Below are 22,022 nucleotides of genomic sequence, written 5' to 3'. Positions count from 1 at the left end.
CACAGCAATTTAATTACATATTATATCACAATCATTTAACCAAATATTACACCACAGAAATTTAACTACATATTATATCACTATCATTTAACCACATATTACACCACAGCAATTTAACTACATATTATATCACAATCATTTAACCACATATTACACCACAGTAATTTAACTACATATTATATCACAATCATTTAACCACATATTACACCACAGCAATTTAACTACATATTATATCACAATCATTTAACCACATATTACACCACAGCAATTTAACTACATATTATATCACAATCATTTAACCACATATTACACCACAGCAATTTAAACACATATTACACCACAGCAATTTAACGACATATTATATCAGAGTCATTTAACCACATATTACACCACAGCAATTTAACCACATATTACACCACAGCAATATAACCACATATTACACCACAGCAATATAACTACATATTATATCACAATCATTTAACCACATATTACACCACAGCAATTTAACCACATATTACACCACAGCAATTTAACCACATATTACACCACAGCAATTTAACCACATATTACACCACAGCAATTTAACGACATATTATACCAGTCCTTTAACCAAATATTACACCACAGCAATTTAACTACATATTATATCACAATCATTTAACTACATATTACACCACAGCAATTTAACCACATATTACACCACAGCAATTTAACCACATATTATATCACAATCATTTAATCACATATTACACCACAGCAATTTAACCACATATTACACCACAGCAATTTAACCACATATTACACCACAGCAATTTAACTACATATTATATCAGAGTCATTTAACCACATATTACACCACAGCAATTTAACTACATATTATATCACAATCATTTAACCACATATTGCACCACAGCAATTTAACCACATATTACACCACAGCAATTTAAACACATATTACACCACAGCAATTTAACGACATATTATATCAGTCATTTAACCACATGTTACACCACAGCAATTTAACTACATATTATATCACAATCATTTAACCACATATTACACCACAGCAATTTAACTACATATTATATCACAATCATTTAACCACATATTACACCACAGCAATTTAACTACATATTATATCACAATCATTTAACTACATATTACACCACAGCAATTTAACCACATATTACACCACAGCAATTTAACCACATATTACACCACAGCAATTTAACGACATATTATATCAGTCATTAAACCACATATTACACCACAGCAATTTAACTACATATTATATCACAATCATTTAACCACATATTACACCACAGCAATTTAACTACATATTATATCACAATCATTTAACCACATATTACACCACAGCAATTTAACCACATATTACACCACAGCAATTTAACCACATATTACACCACAGCAATTTAACTACATATTAAATCACAATCATTTAACCATTTATTACACCACAGCAATTTAACGACATATTATATCAGTCATTTAACCACATATTACACCACAGCAATTTAACTACATATTATATCACAATCATTTAACCACATATTACATCACAGCAATTTAACTGCATATTATATCACAATCATTTAACCATTTATTACACCACAGCAATTTAATTACATATTATATCACAATCATTTAACCACATATTACACCACAGTAATTTAACTTCATATTATATCACAATCATTTAACCACATATTACACCACAGCAATTTAACTACATATTATATCACAATCATTTAACCACATATTACACCACAGCAATTTAAACACATATTACACCACAGCAATATAACTACATATTATATCACAATCATTTAACCACATATTACACCACAGCAATTTAACCACATATTACACCACAGCAATTTAACCACATATTACACCACAGCAATTTAACGACATATTATATCAGTCATTTAACCAAATATTACACCACAGCAATTTAACTACATATTATATCACAATCATTTAACTACATATTACACCACAGCAATTTAACCACATATTACACCACAGCAATTTAACGACATATTATATCACAATCATTTAATCACATATTACACCACAGCAACTTAACCACATATTACACCACAGCAATTTAACCACATATTACACCACAGCAATTTAACTACATATTATATCAGTCATTTAACCACATATTACACCACAGCAATTTAACTACATATTATATCACAATCATTTGACCACATATTGCACCACAGCAATTTAACCACATATTACACCACAGCAATTTAAACACATATTACACCACAGCAATTTAACGACATATTATATCAGTCATTTAACCACATGTTACACCACAGCAATTTAACTACATATTATATCACAATCATTTAACCACATATTACACCACAGCAATTTAACTACATATTATATCACAATCATTTAACCACATATTACACCACAGCAATTTAACCACATATTACACCACAGCAATTTAACCACATATTACACCACAGCAATTTAACGACATATTATATCAGTCATTTAACCAAATATTACACCACAGCAATTTAACTACATATTATATCTCAATCATTTAACCACATATTACACCACAGCAATTTAACTACATATTATATCACAATCATTTAACCAAATATTACACCACAGCAATTTAACCACATATTACACCACATCAATTTAACCACATATTACACCACAGCAATTTAACTACATATTAAATCACAATCATTTAACTACATATTACACCACAGCAATTTAACGACATATTATATCAGTCATTTAACCACATATTACACCACAGCAATTTAACTACATATTATATCACAATCATTAAACCACATATTACATCACAGCAATTTAACTACATATTATATCACAATCATTTAACCACATATTACACCACAGCAATTTAACTACATATTATATCACAATCATTTAACCACATATTACACCACAGCAATTTAACTACATATTATATCACAATCATTTAACCACATATTACACCACAGCAATTTAACTACATATTATATCACAATCATTTAACCACATATTACACCACAGCAATTTAACTACATATTATATCACAATCATTTAACCACATATTACACCACAGTAATTTAACTACATATTATATCACAATCATTTAACCACATGTTACACCACAGCAACTTAACTACATATTATATCACAATCATTTGACCACATATTTCACCACATCAATTTAACTACATATTAAATCACAATCATTTAACCACAAATTACACCATAGCAATTTAACCACATGTTACACCACAGCAATTTAACCACATATTACACCACAGCAATTTAACGACATATTATATCAGTCATTTAACCATATGTTACACCACAGAAATTTAACCACATATTATATCACAATCATTTAACCATTTATTACACCACAGCAATTTAATTACATATTATATCACAATCATTTAACCAAATATTACACCACAGAAATTTAACTACATATTATATCACAATCATTTAACCACATATTACACCACAGCAATTTAACTACATATTATATCACAATCATTTAACCACATATTACACCACAGTAATTTAACTACATATTATATCACAATCATTTAACCACATATTACACCACAGCAATTTACATCACAATTTACATCACATCACAATAAATATCACAATCATTTAACCACATATTACACCACAGTAATTTAACTACATATTATATCACAATCATTTAACCACATATTACACCACAGCAATTTAACTACATATTATATCACAATCATTTAACCACATATTACACCACAGCAATTTAAACACATATTACACCACAGCAATTTAATGACATATTATATCAGAGTCATTTAACCACATATTACACCACAGCAATTTAACCACATATTACACCACAGCAATTTAACGACATATTATATCACAATCATTTAACCACATATTACACCACAGCAATTTAGCCACATATTACACCACAGCAATTTAACCACATATTACACCACAGCAATTTAACGACATATTATATCAGTCATTTAACCAAATATTACACCACAGCAATTTAACTACATATTATATCACAATCATTTAACCACATATTACACCACAGCAATTTAACCACATATTACACCACAGCAATTTAACCACATATTACACCACAGCAATTTAACGACATATTATATCACAATCATTTAACCACATATTACACCACAGCAATTTAACTACATATTATATCACAATCATTTAATCATATATTACACCACAGCAATTTAACCACATATTACACCACAGCAATTTAACCACATATTACACCACAGCAATTTAACTACATATTATATCAGAGTCATTTAACCACATATTACACCACAGCAATTTAACTACATATTATATCACAATCATTTAACTACATATTGCACCACAGCAATTTAACCACATATTACACCACAGCAATTTAACCACATATTATATCACAGTCATTTAACCACATGTTACACCACAGCAATTTAACTACATATTATATCACAATCATTTAACCACATATTACACCACAGCAATTTAACTACATATTATATCACAATCATTTAACCACATATTACACCACAGCAATTTAACTACATATTATATCACAATCATTTAACTACATATTACACCACAGCAATTTAACCACATATTACACCACAGCAATTTAACCACATATTACACCACAGCAATTTAACAACATATTATATCAGTCATTAAACCACATATTACACCACAGCAATTTAACTACATATTATATCACAATCATTTAACCACATATTACACCACAGCAATTTAACTACATATTATATCACAATCATTTAACCAAATATTACACCACAGCAATTTAACCACATATTACACCACAGCAATTTAACCACATATTACACCACAGCAATTTAACTACATATTAAATCACAATCATTTAACTACATATTATATCAGTCATTTAACTACATATTGCACCACAGCAATTTAACCACATATTACACCACAGCAATTTAACTACATATTATATCACAATCATTTAACCACATATTACACCACAGCAATTTAACTACATATTATATCACAATCATTTAACTACATATTACACCACAGCAATTTAACCACATATTACACCACAGCAATTTAACCACATATTACACCACAGCAATTTAACGACATATTATATCAGTCATTAAACCACATATTACACCACAGCAATTTAACTACATATTATATCACAATCATTTAACCACATATTACACCACAGCAATTTAACTACATATTATATCACAATCATTTAACCACATATTACACCACAGCAATTTAACCACATATTACACCACAGCAATTTAACCACATATTACACCACAGCAATTTAACTACATATTAAATCACAATCATTTAACCATTTATTACACCACAGCAATTTAACGACATATTATATCAGTCATTTAACCACATATTACACCACAGCAATTTAACTACATATTATATCACAATCATTTAACCACATATTACATCACAGCAATTTAACTGCATATTATATCACAATCATTTAACCATTTATTACACCACAGCAATTTAATTACATATTATATCACAATCATTTAACCACATATTACACCACAGTAATTTAACTTCATATTATATCACAATCATTTAACCACATATTACACCACAGCAATTTAACTACATATTATATCACAATCATTTAACCACATATTACACCACAGCAATTTAAACACATATTACACCACAGCAATATAACTACATATTATATCACAATCATTTAACCACATATTACACCACAGCAATTTAACCACATATTACACCACAGCAATTTAACCACATATTACACCACAGCAATTTAACGACATATTATATCAGTCATTTAACCAAATATTACACCACAGCAATTTAACTACATATTATATCACAATCATTTAACTACATATTACACCACAGCAATTTAACCACATATTACACCACAGCAATTTAACGACATATTATATCACAATCATTTAATCACATATTACACCACAGCAACTTAACCACATATTACACCACAGCAATTTAACCACATATTACACCACAGCAATTTAACTACATATTATATCAGTCATTTAACCACATATTACACCACAGCAATTTAACTACATATTATATCACAATCATTTGACCACATATTGCACCACAGCAATTTAACCACATATTACACCACAGCAATTTAACGACATATTATATCAGTCATTTAACCACATGTTACACCACAGCAATTTAACTACATATTATATCACAATCATTTAACCACATATTACACCACAGCAATTTAACTACATATTATATCACAATCATTTAACCACATATTACACCACAGCAATTTAACCACATATTACACCACAGCAATTTAACCACATATTACACCACAGCAATTTAACGACATATTATATCAGTCATTAAACCACATATTACACCACAGCAATTTAACTACATATTATATCACAATCATTTAACCACATATTACACCACAGCAATTTAACTACATATTATATCACAATCATTTAACCAAATATTACACCACAGCAATTTAACCACATATTACACCACAGCAATTTAACCACATATTACACCACAGCAATTTAACTACATATTAAATCACAATCATTTAACTACATATTACACCACAGCAATTTAACGACATATTATATCAGTCATTTAACCACATATTACACCACAGCAATTTAACTACATATTATATCACAATCATTAAACCACATATTACATCACAGCAATTTAACTACATATTATATCACAATCATTTAACCACATATTACATCACAGCAATTTAACTACATATTATATCACAATCATTTAACCACATATTACACCACAGCAATTTAACTACATATTATATCACAATCATTTAACCACATATTACACCACAGCAATTTAACTACATATTATATCACAATCATTTAACCACATATTACACCACAGCAATTTAACTACATATTATATCACAATCATTGAACCACATATTACACCACAGCAATTTAACTACATATTATATCACAATCATTTAACCACATGTTACACCACAGCAACTTAACTACATATTATATCACAATCATTTGACCACATATTTCACCACATCAATTTAACTACATATTAAATCACAATCATTTAACCACAAATTACACCATAGCAATTTAACCACATGTTACACCACAGCAATTTAACCACATATTACACCACAGCAATTTAACGACATATTATATCAGTCATTTAACCATATGTTACACCACAGAAATTTAACCACATATTATATCACAATCATTTAACCATTTATTACACCACAGCAATTTAATTACATATTATATCACAATCATTTAACCAAATATTACACCACAGAAATTTAACTACATATTATATCACAATCATTTAACCACATATTACACCACAGCAATTTAACTACATATTATATCACAATCATTTAACCAAATATTACACCACAGTAATTTAACTACATATTATATCACAATCATTTAACCACATATTACACCACAGCAATTTACATCACAATTTACATCACATCACAATAAATATCACAATCATTTAACCACATATTACACCACAGTAATTTAACTACATATTATATCACAATCATTTAACCACATATTACACCACAGCAATTTAACTACATATTATATCACAATCATTTAACCACATATTACACCACAGCAATTTAAACACATATTACACCACAGCAATTTAATGACATATTATATCAGAGTCATTTAACCACATATTACACCACAGCAATTTAACCACATATTACACCACAGCAATTTAACGACATATTATATCACAATCATTTAACCACATATTACACCACAGCAATTTAGCCACATATTACACCACAGCAATTTAACCACATATTACACCACAGCAATTTAACGACATATTATATCAGTCATTTAACCAAATATTACACCACAGCAATTTAACTACATATTATATCACAATCATTTAACCACATATTACACCACAGCAATTTAACCACATATTACACCACAGCAATTTAACCACATATTACACCACAGCAATTTAACGACATATTATATCACAATCATTTAACCACATATTACACCACAGCAATTTAACTACATATTATATCACAATCATTTAACCACATATTACACCACAGCAATTTAACTACATATTATATCACAATCATTTAATCATATATTACACCACAGCAATTTAACCACATATTACACCACAGCAATTTAACCACATATTACACCACAGCAATTTAACTACATATTATATCAGAGTCATTTAACCACATATTACACCACAGCAATTTAACTACATATTATATCACAATCATTTAACTACATATTGCACCACAGCAATTTAACCACATATTACACCACAGCAATTTAACGACATATTATATCAGTCATTTAACCACATGTTACACCACAGCAATTTAACTACATATTATATCACAATCATTTAATCACATATTACACCACAGCAATTTAACTACATATTATATCACAATCATTTAACCACATATTACACCACAGCAATTTAACTACATATTATATCACAATCATTTAACTACATATTACACCACAGCAATTTAACCACATATTACACCACAGCAATTTAACCACATATTACACCACAGCAATTTAACAACATATTACAGAGATGCCAACTTTTGGAAATCAGAATTAGGGAGGATTTTCAACCGACACCAAATTATGTGCGCCAAGCGCACATCTCGAGCGCGGAGCGCTCGACCCTTGCGCCGGGGTCCATGGCCCGCCTTAGGGCCCTGGAAGCTCTGGGGTTCTAGACGCTCTCTAGTGCCCTCTGAGCCCTATTTTGGAGCATTTAACATGTTAAGAATTCCCACTTTTTGAACAAAAAAAGGGGAAAATTGTGCACTTTTTAATGTTACATGTATGTTAATATTAGTAAGTTAGGGGACAATCAAAGATTAACAAAAAGCACAAAAGAAGCAATATTTTTCTTACCTTACTGGCTGGTACTACTGCTGCTTGCTTTTTCCATGGCAGCTTTGCTGAGTGACAGCTGTGTGGCTCTTTTAGCCCTTCTGATTATGTCTTTGCTGTATTCTCTCTGGTAGCAAGGGGTGCTATGAGCTAGTTTTTCAATTAAGAGAGCTTCCAGGGTTTTGACACTCAAATTGGGACGAAATTCAGTATGATTCTTCCGTACAAGACTGAGTGCCCGCTCACATGATGCGTTCGAATGAGGAATGACCAAGATTCCCTTCATCACTTTGCTCAAATTAGGATACTTGGCACCAGTGCAGGGATCTGTGAGCTGTGAAATCCGATGCCACTGCTCATCCACTCTCACTGTCTCAGTAGCAATTGTAGCTATGGAGGCGTCTGCCTGGTAGTGAGCGAATTCACTCTCAAGACTGTCTATGTCACTATCACCGCCACTGAACAGACAGGGGAATTTCTTGATGAAAAACTCCACACAGTCAAACCCCACTTCTTGGTGTAGCTTAACATCCAGCACCTGAGCATGCTTGGCTAATTCATCACCTAGCGGCCAGGTTTTGAAGATGTAATTGCAGGCTTTCACATAATATGAGCGAACTGCACTGAAGAAACCTTGGATGTCTGACTCACTCAGAGTGAAGGTGGATTTCTTTGAGACTCCTTTGTTCCCTTATATACAGTTTGGCATCGTTCCCAATCATGAGGTCCTCATCATTCTTCTGATGATTTCTGTCAGAGAAGGGTACATTTACCAGAGCAACCGATGACACCGATGGTTTCAAAAACCGTATCGAAGATATCTTTCAGAAGACCATTCAATTCAGAAGACCAGAAGACCAAGATCAGGAGATGAATACAGGGTTCGTCTCTTTGGAGCAGAAGATTCCCTTCTCAAAAAGCTTGTTAGCATATCGAAGGAAGAAACAATAGAGTTTTGTTTGTGGAGACAAGAACATCCTGTTGACACGTTTTTCTCTAGATTCCTGCACAGTGTTTGAGGAAGATGCGCTTTTAGTTGTAGAACTCGTAGTACACTTAGCCGCAGGGAGATCACACTTGCGTTACTGCCAGCAGAAGAGGTCAGACTCGTAGTACCAGATCCAATTTTACGTTTGAGGAGAGAGCTTGAGGTAGGTGCAGCCAAGGAAGAAGACCTCTGATTCGAAGGTTTTGCTGAGCTTCTGTCAAGTGATTTGGCAAAAGCAGAACTTAACTTGGGTCCTTCTTTGCCTGTAGATGGGACTATCACAGTCTTTCTCGACTCTGAAGGGATCTGCTTTGTAGATGAACGTGATGAAGGGCCGGTGATGCTACCTGCTCTCAGCATTGGTTTTTGGTGCTGTCCCTGCTGTCTTCTTCGCAGCAGATACTGCAGTGGTAGTGGTGAATGCTGCTCCACTAGTGCTTGATCCTGCAGTGCCAGTACTGGCAGTAGATACAGTGCCGTCCTTCTTGCTCGTTGTTAGAGTCTTGGCTACAGTTGGTTGCATTTTTCTTCGGACTTCTTCTTTGAAGAAGAGGCGAAGTGGCTCCCACTGTTCAATCAGCCTGTCTAGGCACTGACCAAGGGACAGCCACCTTGTTGCTACATGCTTCAGAATCTTGTGTGTCGGGGCATCACAGAGTTCTTGCAGTGCTTTCACTCCTTTGACGCGTTTACTACTTTTGTCCAAGTAGTAGTAAATATCGATGAGAAAGTCATCTAATTCAATGGGGAAGGCCTGAGCCGCCTTCTTGGCCGTATTGTGCATCATATGGCAAGGGCATCCCATGATGTAGCACTCTGGATTTTGTTTGTGGATATAAGCAGCGACTCCTTTGTGCTTGCCCACCATGACAGAGGCATTATCAGCACAAAAGGAAACACAATTTCCCACGGAATTTTCCTGTCACTGAACTCATGATCAAGCAGTTTGAAAATGTTTTCTCCAGTGGAATCTTGTTTGCACACAGGCAAACTTAGCAAACCTTGCTTCACAATCCCAGCACTGTTGTCATAGTACGAAATCAGGACAGGATATAGCTGGGCCTCACCACTGTCATTGCTACCGTCTGTAGCTAGGCTAAATGGAGCTAGTCTAGCAATATCGGCAATAGATGAAGCAGTAACATTTGACAACTCACCAATTACACTGGTCAACAACAAATTTGTTGTCTGCATTTTTTAAGCTGATTTAGGACGAATCTGATGCGCTGAATCCAAAACTCACATTAGTTTTGTTCAATCAGGTCAAGTTTTTGAGATATGGCCACATGTCGTTTTTTACATATTTGTTCACATGTACGCATGTGTGGAGCATTTTAGAAGAAGTTGGTGGGGTAAAATGTCATGTCAAATAATTGTTTTGATTGGAAATAATTATTTTAATGACAAGAAGTATTCAGGTACGATAGTTCTAGGTGATTATGTCGAAAAGGGATCAGTTTGAAGTCATAAAACCTCAAAATCTTCCAAAAATTGGTGAGGCAAAGCATAAAGTTCGTGGATCAAAACTAAAGTTAATGGGGCAGATTTTGTAATAATGTGATACAAAAAAGTTGTATTTCTTGAAATAACGAACTCTGAAGAATGTACAATACCTACATGCGCCAATTTATGACATGCGCTTCTGCTCAAGCTTGGAGTGCCACAGTACGAACCAAAAGATTGGAGACTGTTCATTGACAGCAGCAAGCGATCACTGAAATGTGTTCTGCTACACAACGGCAACCAGTTTGCCTCTGTACCCATCGCTCACTCGACTACACTGAAGGAGAAGTATGAAGCGGTGAAGTACGTGCTGAGAAAATTGGTTATGATCAGCATAAGTGGTTTATTTGTGTTGACCTGAAGATGGTGAACTTTTTGTTGGGACAACAGTCTGGCTTCACCAAGTACCCATGTTTTCTGTGCATGTGGGATAGTAGGGACCGTGCTCAGCATTACACGAAGAAGGACTGGCCTGTGCGGGAGGAATTGGTGCCATGCAAAGAAAGAAACGTCATCAACGACCCTCTGGTGGACAGAGACAGAATACTCTTCCCACCGCTGCACATCAAGCTCGGCTTAATCAAGCAGTTCACCAAGGCTCTGGACAAAGATGGTGACTGCTTCACTTACTTGTGCCAGGCTTTTCCAGGATTGACCATGGAGAAGTTGAAAGCTGGCATCTTTGATGGTTCTCAGATCCGTCAGCTCATCAGAGATCCAGAGTTCAAAAACTCAATGAACGAAGTGGAACTGGAAGCGTGGAATACATTTGTTTTGGTAGTGAAGAACTTTCTTGGCAACAATAAGGCCAGAAACTACGCAGAACTTGTCAACAACATGCTGACTGCTTTCAGAAACCTGGACTGCAACATGAGCATCAAGATGCACTACCTATTTTTCACATATGAACCGGTTTCCTGAGAACCTGGGTTCAATGAGTGACGAGCAGGGGGAGAGATTCCATCAGGACATGAAGGAGATGGAGACCAGGTATCAGGGTCGCTGGGACGCAGTCATGATGGCTGACTACTGTTGGAATCTGAAGAGAGACCTCCCTGCCGCTGAACATTCCAGGAGTTCGAAGAAACGAAGTTCAAGCCCTGAAGTTTGAACAGTGGTGACGCAACATGCAATTTACTTGTACTTACCTTTATCAATGCCCACCATTCAGATGACAGTAATCGATGTTTCTATCATGTAATCAATAAATGTTGTTGGCAAAACATTTTTTTTCTTAAAAACATGTTTAGGATGATATGTGTTGACAAAAATCAGCTGATAATGCCACAAAAATGTAATTGATTTTGTCACAAGATCTGATTTTTTCAAATCAACTTAGCACAAAAACCTGACCTGATGGAGAGAAACGGATGCCATTTCCTGATTCAGCAGTGCCAGAATACCCTAATTCACTTGTAGAAATCTAGACAACATTCAGAAAGTAAAAAATTGTTGACCAGTGTTTTTTTTCTTCTTTGTTCTTGTTCTTGTTCTTTTTTTTTGTTCTTTTTTTTCTTTTTTTTTTCTTGCTTTTTGTTCTTGTTTTTTTTTTTTTTTTTTTTTTGTTCTTGCACATCTTGCACATCTTGCAAGTTTTTGTTCTTGCACATCCATACTTTGAAGCAACTTTTGAATCTGGAAACATCTTTTGAAATAGAGGTCCAGCATGATCTGAGACTGATATGGGCAAGTTATGTTCCACAATAAATCCACTAAAGAGAAGTTCCGCTCGGGTAACATCCTCTTCCTCGCTTGTCCCTTGTTTGGTGAAATAATTCAGAAGTGTACCGGTACTCGTGCTCGAAGATCTCTCCTTTGCAATGTCTGTGTGCCGCTTGCTTCCAACGTGCTTCCGAATATCATCGCGACCTCCGTGCTCAACTGAAATATCAACGCTGCATACTGTACAATACGCATGATGAATTCCTCTTTCAGACTTTCGAATACACGGGTATTGGAGACTGTATTCGGTCTTGTACTTCTGAGACCATTTCTTGGTCTTCGTAAGCTTCTTTTCTGCCATTTCGTAATCAACATCGAGGGCTTGAAGCATCGGTAACTTCGAAGTCGATGTTCCACAGCTGCAGCGCGACTCGTAGAACTCTAGCGGCTGTTAAACACCGCACGGTGGTCGCGACCGCCGGGCTGGTACGGGGCCCAGCTGCATGCAGTGAGCGTATCGCATGCATATACACTGTGCATACATACCGCATGCACTGTATTGCACACATACCGCATGCACTAAATCTCAGTGCATGATCGCCTAAGCGAGATCCAGACCCAATGTTTCGCTGCTCCTCATTTGAATTTGCATTTTTTTACGTACAATTTGGTAGCAGCGAACGTTATGGAGTTACCACATGCTATACGTAGCAGACGATGCTTTTCATTCAATTCTCATACTAGTACATTCTGATTAGTGAACAGTGCAAAAATATCAAAATTTCGGGAGGATAAGGATAGTGATCGTAAGGGCGGGAGTTTGGGTGAATTTTCGGAAGCCTCCCGATGAAATCGGGAGGGTTGGCATTGCTGCATATTATATCAGTCATTAAACCACATATTACACCACAGCAATTTAACTACATATTATATCACAATCATTTAACCACATATTACACCACAGCAATTTAACTACATATTATATCACAATCATTTAACCAAATATTACACCACAGCAATTTAACCACATATTACACCACAGCAATTTAACCACATATTACACCACAGCAATTTAACTACATATTAAATCACAATCATTTAACTACATATTATATCAGTCATTTAACTACATATTGCACCACAGCAATTTAACCACATATTACACCACAGCAATTTAACGACATATTATATCAGTCATTTAACCACATATTACACCACAGCAATTTAACTACATATTATATCACAATCATTTAACCACATATTACACCACAGCAATTTAACTACATATTATATCACAATCATTTAATCACATATTACACCACAGCAATTTAACCACATATTACACCACAGCAATTTAACCACATATTACACCACAGCAATTTAACGACATATTATATCAGTCATTAAACCACATATTACACCACAGCAATTTAACAACATATTATATCAGTCATTTAACCACATATTACACCACAGCAATTTAACTACATATTATATCACAATCATTTAACTACATATTACACCACAGCAATTTAACCACATATTACACCACAGCAATTTAACCACATATTACACCACAGCAATTTAACGACATATTATATCAGTCATTAAACCACATATTACACCACAGCAATTTAACTACATATTATATCACAATCATTTAACCACATATTACACCACTGCAATTTAACTGCATATTATATCACAATCATTTAACCAAATATTACACCACAGCAATTTAACCACATATTACACCACAGCAATTTAACCACATATTACACCACAGCAATTTAACGACATATTATATCAGTCATTTAACCACATATTACACCACAGCAATTTAACTACATATTATATCACAATCATTTAACCACATATTACACCACAGCAATTTAACTACATATTATATCACAATCATTTAACCAAATATTACACCACAGCAATTTAACCACATATTACACCACAGCAATTTAACCACATATTACACCACAGCAATTTAACCACATATTACACCACAGCAATTTAACGACATATTATATCAGTCATTTAACCACATATTACACCACAGCAATTTAACCACATATTACACCACAGCAATTTAATGACATATTATATCAGTCATTTAACCAAATATTACACCACAGCAATTTAACTACATATTATATCTCAATCATTTAACAACATATTACACCACAGCAATTTAACCACATATTATATCACAATCATTTAACCATTTATTACACCACAGCAATTTAACCACATATTATATCACAATCATTTAACCAAATATTACACCACAGAAATTTAACTACATATTATATCACAATCATTTGACCACATATTACACCACAGCAATTTAACTACATATTATATCACAATCATTTAACCACATATTACACCACAGCAATTAAACTTCATATTACACCACAGCAATTTAACGACATATTATATCACAGCAATTTAACCACATATTACACCACAGCAATTTAACCACATATTACACCACAGCAATTGAACCACATATTACACCGCAGCAATTGAACCACATATTACACCGCAGCAATTGAACCACATATTACACCACAGCAATTTAACCACATATTATATCACAGCAATTTAACCACATATTACACCACAGCAATTTAACCACAAATAACACCACAGGAATTTAACCACATATTACACCACAGCAATTTAACCACATATTACACCACAGCAATTTAACTACGTATTATATCACAGTCATTAAAACACATATAACACCACAGCAATTTAACCACATATTAACCCTCAGCAATTTATCCACATGTTGCACCACAGCAATTTAACCACATTTTACATCACAGCAATTTAACCACATATTACACCACAGCAATTTAACCACATATTACACCACAGCAATTTATGTCCATATTATATCACAGCAATTTAACCACATTTTACATCACAGCAATTTAACCACATTTTACATCACAGCAATTTAACCACATATTATATCACAGTCATTTAACCACATATTACAGCACAGTAATTTAACCACATTTTACATCACAGTAATTTAACTCGTCAAGTCTGCCGATGAGCAGACAGCTCATGAATGAACATTTCACCACCAAGATATCCTACCACTCAACATCCCTCGTGTTCTGGTCATCTACGAAACAACAACAATGGAGATGTTCAATACGCTTGAAATTTAAAACGATACAAACTTAAATGAGCATGTTCCAGTCATCTCAAAGGAGTAAACAGCATGATCCCACATCTGGGGCCAAATTGGGTAAAGTAAAATAAAGTAATCCTTCAGGATTAGCACACTTTTGGTGTAAAAGGAAATTTTTAACAAAATGCTGAAATTGAATAGAAATTCTAAATGGGAACCTGACGTTTGAAACCCCTTCCCTCTGAACTTGTATGACACGTCAGATAGCCCAATTTACTTCACAATGGCTTAAATATCAGAAAACAATTGCATGACTGATATTTACCTGAGGATCTTTGTTTTATGGCTGAAAATACTTTATCATCATGTGAGAAGTCACACATTTCCTGCTGCTATAAGAACAATGTTGTGATTGAGTTGGATCAAGGCATGGACCTAACCTCAGGATTGATGGTGAAGGTTCTTGCCATTCTTCCACCCAAGTTCAGCAGGTCGTAAATTATTTCCTTCATTGCATAATCCAGGCGTTCCTGGAAGGCATTAAAGGAAAGTTTTCCATCGGCACCATGCACTGTTACATTTGTTCACTTTTAATTTTATTATCAATATTTTTGCATACAATGTCAAGGCTCGTGGAGGAGCTAGAAGATAGAATGGATCAAGATGTAGCAGAACACAAAAAGAACAGTAGAGAGGGGGAAACCTCTCCGCTCCCCATCCCTCACATCGAGTGGCCCAAGCAGAGATAAGTAAGGGACAAAATAGAAGGAGACTTGGAGAATCTCCAAACTTTCCCCATCGGTCAGGTGATGGGGAAGATTGGAGAGGGTTGGTCGACAGGGAAAGATAGGAGAGGGGAGGGGGGGAGATGGGAGAGGGTATGGGGGGAAGATGGGAGAGGGTAGGGCGAGGGAGGAAGATAGGAGGGGGAGGGAGGAAGATGGGAGAAGGTAGGTTGAGGGGGAAGATGAGAGAGGGTAGGACGAGGGGGGAATATGGGAGAGGGTAGGACGAGGGGGGAAGATGGGGGAAGATGGGAGAGCAAGAGAAATGAAAGAGGGTAGGGCGAAGGGGGAAGATAAAAGAGGGTAGGGTGAAAGGGGGTAGATGGGAGAGTGTATGGCAAGGCAGAGGGGGACATTTTACCTTGAAATTAGATTTCCTCTCCCTTCCCCATCCCCCACGTTGAGTGGCCCAGCTCAGAGAGAGAGAAAGAGGGAGAGGGAGAGGGGTGGGGGGGGGGGTGGAGAGATAGAGAGAGATTGCATGCATTGCATACCGCACCTGTGCAATGAACTGGATTATTTTGACGAAGATGTTGAGAGGTGTTTCTCGAGGCACAACATTCCGTGAGCCTTTCGGAAAGAGCGCCGACACTATGCACTGCAAGCGACTTCGAGATAATGGGAAAAGAAAGCATTACATAATTACACCACGAGTTAATGATCATCAAGAGATAATAAACAACCGTATGCAAATTGGTGGATGATATAAAAGAGACATATTTGTGAAGTTCCAGTGAATAAATCAGAACTTTACAAATCAAGTCGTAATTTCACCACCATCAGCTTGTCACACCTGATTGATGGGCTTCTGGATCAATAGTTTTTAAAGTAAAAAGTCGAGGTGATTGGAAAATTTTATCTATGAGTATACTGCTTCATTCTTACTACCTCCACCACCAAAGGTGGAAAAAGGTTATGTTTTCATCACTATTCGTCTGTCTCTCTGTGAGCAGGATATCTCAAAAAGTTGTGGATGGATTCGGATGAAATTTGGAGGACACGTTGGGTGTGTGACAAGGACGAAATTGTAAGATGTTGGTGAAGATTCAGATCCGGATCCGGCTACTAGAATATTTTAAAGTGATTCTTCACTATTGAGAGATGGGTGCAAAATGATATATACAGTGCAGTATGACATCGCAAAAAGTTGTGGTTGGATTTAGACAAAACCTGGTGGATGAATTGGCTATGTGACAACAACAAGCCGATTAGATTTTGTTTCAGGTCCTGATCCAGATCCGGCCTATCAGTGTGATACAAAACAAACTGTTCAGCCTGGCGGAGGTATGCGCTCTTCCGAGTGTCGTTCTAGTTATTTACTGAAATATCTGGTAAATCCCTAGTTTATCACATTATTTGTTTTGAATTTAGAAATGAAAATAATTGCATATAGAACTGAGAATGTGGCCATGGCAGAATGCATGAGCCACCAAAGAGGACATCAAAATGTATGAAATGAATGCAGATGCAAAACAAAAATGGAAATAAAATGCAGCAATAAGTTATGGAGTTATAGTATTATAATTCTTTACAAACATTTCCTCCAAAATTAAAAAATAGCTCCGCAAAGCGGGCGTAACCCCTCAGTCCCTTGACGCAAACCAATTTCAAGATGGTGGCCATATTGAAAATCGCAGCACGCCCATTTTCAAAAGGAACCTTCCTCTACTTAACCCCAACACACCCAGCAAAAATGGATTTAATCGGACAAGGCGTTCTCCTCGAAATTGACGGAAACCAATTTCAAGATGGCTGCCGTGGCGGCCACATTGAAAATCGCAGCGTGCCCATTTTGGAAAGGAACCTTCCTCTCCTCAACTCGATTATACCTCGCCAGAATAAAATCAATCTGTCAAGCCGTTCTCAAGTTATTGTCCAGAAACCAATTTCAAGATGGCTGCCGTGGCGGCCACAGTGAAAATCGCAGCATGCCCATTTTGGAAAGGAACCTTCCTCTACTCAACCCCATAATACCTCGCCAGAATAAAATCAATGTGTGAAGCCGTTCTCAAGTTATTGTCCGGAAACCAAATTCAAGATGGCTGCCCCAGCCGCCATATTGGATATCGGATTGTGCTGAATATCGAAAGGAACCTTCCTCTAACCAGCCCAATTATACCCCCATGAAAATAAAATCAATCTGTCAAGCCGTTCTCAAGTTATTGTCCAGAAACCAAATTCAAGATGGCTGCCCCAGCCGCCATATTGGATACCGGATTGCGCTGAATATCGAAAGGAACCTTCCTCTACTCAACCCCAACATACCCTGCAAAAATGGATTTAATGGGACAAGGCGTTCTCGAAATCGACAGAAACCAATTTCAAGATGGCTGCCATGGAGGCCGCATTGAAAATCGCAGCGTGCCCATTTTCCAAAGGAACCTTCCTCTACTCAACCCCAACACACCCTGCAAAAATGGATTTAATCGGACAAGGCGTTCTCCTCGAAATTGACGGAAACTAAAAGTTGACAGACGCCCGGACGGACGTCCGGACGCCCGCCGGACAACACCTATGACGACAATACCCCTTAGCCAATTCAGGCTGAGGGGTAAAAAGGAGTTTAGGTGGAAGACATTTTACAAGTGCTGAAGAGGTCCACTGCATTACAGACACTTCAGAAAGGCATCTTCTTGGTTGGGATCAATAAGATGGTTGACCACTGGGTGAATTGCATTGAAGAGGAAGAAAGAAAGAGGAAGAAGAAAGAAAGAAAGAAGAAAGAAATGTTAAAGAAAGTTCCATCAATTAAGTTTGTCAATGGTACAATGTTTATAATGTCAGGTGGGGTGACAGCACTAAAGAGATCATCAGCATAAAGTGTTGTTTCATCAACTGGGGAGCATTTTGCATGAAGGATGGAAGCTTACTTAATCAAAACTTACCTGTGTGTCATGGTGTTACTTTCACCCTTAACTCTGATCATGTAGACCCACAAAAGGCGGTACAAAGACTCCAAAGCGACTCGAGACATTTTTGCGTCTTTGTTCTGCAAGATGACAAATCAGTGAACATAAGTGCCCGGACTTATTCAACAGTTACAAACAGGTCTCCGTGTGACAATCGACAAAATAAAAGGATCTCAGTAAAAGAGCGAAGCAAATTAGCACTATTTACAGGCTTCATTCTGCCATGGTGCCATCATATCCGAGCACAAAAACGGTGCTGTCACATGGAAGAGCATTTCGTTTGACCTCGCAAATGAGTTTGGTACAAAATAATGAGTATGTCAGCAGGAATAACAATTAATTCACAAGCACCTGAATAGCCGTGGCACCAAATTAGCAATTTCAGTGACAGTAGTGCTCACAATCAGATCGAAAAAAAAATGTAAACTGCACAATAATAACCGACATGTGTACACCTAGATTATGCGAACATCGAACTGCCTTTTCATCACCAACGATGGGGGCGTCTCTGTAGTGTTAGCACCACAAGGATTATAATGCATGCACTGCATTTGACTTTGGAAGGAATTGTATTTTTTGGTCTCAGAAGTGGGATCAGCTGTGGACAGATTACCAGCCAACTGCATAGCTCCATCCACCATTATCAGTGAGCAGAGGTTTGTTTGAGGGGGTGGGTGAGGAGAAGGGGGTATGGGTGGGATTGAGAAGGAAGTTGGAGGAGAAGGGAGGAAAGATGTTTCGGGGAAGCAAAAGAAGGACGAAAATGTAATAAGAAATCAATGCAATATATATCGGAGTTGAACCTAAGATCGCAGCAGAGTGAGGAAAGGGCTGATTGGGAACACCAAATAGACCATCCCATTAACTGCATTAAAGGGTGTAGTACCACAATAATGATGGCAAGGATCAGGTCTAATAGTGATTATCAAAGACTAAAGGATATCCCATAAACTCAGCTCATCCCCCATCGAAACCCATAATCTTTTCTACCCTCATTAACCCTCAGTGAGCCCACCTCTTTCCATTTTCCCCGGTTATCGGGTCCCACCACTCCCCGCAACCCCTTCATCCTCTGATTTTTATTTCTGTTCTATTTATGCGCCTTCCCTAGTTTTCCCTTCCACTTCTGTGATTGGAAGTTTGCACATCCCCTGTGTCCTCTCCTTGCTCATTATTTCCAGTGTCCTTTCATCCTCCAGGTCTCCCTCCATTTTGTCACTCTACCCTGCTGTCAGTGCGTTTCCCCCCCACTCCCCTCCCCAATTTATACTGTTATTTTAATCCTGTTACGTCCTGGTCCGTTCTATTTTTCGAGCTCCTTCACGAGCCTTGACAATCTGTACACAAAAAGAATATACAACGAAAATTAAGTTTAGAAAGGCTTCCTTTGGCCAATCACACTTTTGTGTCAATACATATATCGATGTTAACAATACAGTTCAAGAACAACAGATTTCAAAAAAGGATTTCTTTTCAAATGTATACCGTGTTATACGTTTCATTAATCATCTTCAACTGAATCAAGCCAGGATTCGAACTATAACCTTGAGGATGGAGAACGGGTATCTCTCACACACGAATCATCATGCCTATCCCAGAACATACAACATGACTTTGCAGTCTTTTAATGGAAATGACGGGTTGATAATTAAATGAATCCAAAGGAAGTGATAAATGCAGGTGTCTGCACAAGCAGGTACAGAACCCTTTATATTGGAAAAATAGTGGAAGTAAAAAGCTCAGGTTAGTGCAAGGCTTTAGGCAAATAAAAGCATAAATTGTGAAAAAGTGTGGGGAAAAAAAAAGTGATGCTACTTAGGAAATATAATTTGAAACAAAGCATCTTTCTGCACTCACCTGTAGTGAATCAATTTGCTTTCTGATAGTGCTGCTGGCAGGGATCTACAGCAAGCGAGGCAACAAAGCAAAACAGAAAATAAAAAACAAGAG

General features: G+C 36.1%; 1 protein-coding gene across 8 annotated transcripts in view; it reads right to left on the bottom strand.

Annotated features, from left to right (window-relative positions):
* The window catches only part of LOC147008993 (protein furry homolog-like), a 395,449-nt gene that overhangs the window by 229,869 nt on the left and 143,558 nt on the right, over positions 1–22,022 (bottom strand). For 7 of the 8 annotated variants that reach the window (XM_085864332.1, XM_085864334.1, XM_085864327.1 and 4 more), the window contains 4 exons: positions 21,930–21,974; positions 20,049–20,152; positions 17,663–17,771; positions 16,819–16,908 (listed from right to left, as the gene is read on the bottom strand). In XM_085864332.1, coding sequence (XP_085720458.1) covers positions 16,819–16,908; positions 17,663–17,771; positions 20,049–20,152; positions 21,930–21,974 — 348 coding nt within the window. The remainder of the gene's footprint in view (positions 1–16,818; positions 16,909–17,662; positions 17,772–20,048; positions 20,153–21,929; positions 21,975–22,022) is intronic. The other variant, XM_085864329.1, reaches the window with a different exon arrangement.

Source organism: Eptatretus burgeri, chromosome 18, assembly GCF_056783735.1.
Source record: "Eptatretus burgeri isolate ZD-2024b chromosome 18, Ebu_testis_v1, whole genome shotgun sequence".
Classification (NCBI taxonomy): Eukaryota; Metazoa; Chordata; class Myxini; order Myxiniformes; family Myxinidae; genus Eptatretus; species Eptatretus burgeri.
This window is presented reverse-complemented; position numbering and strand designations above follow the sequence as displayed.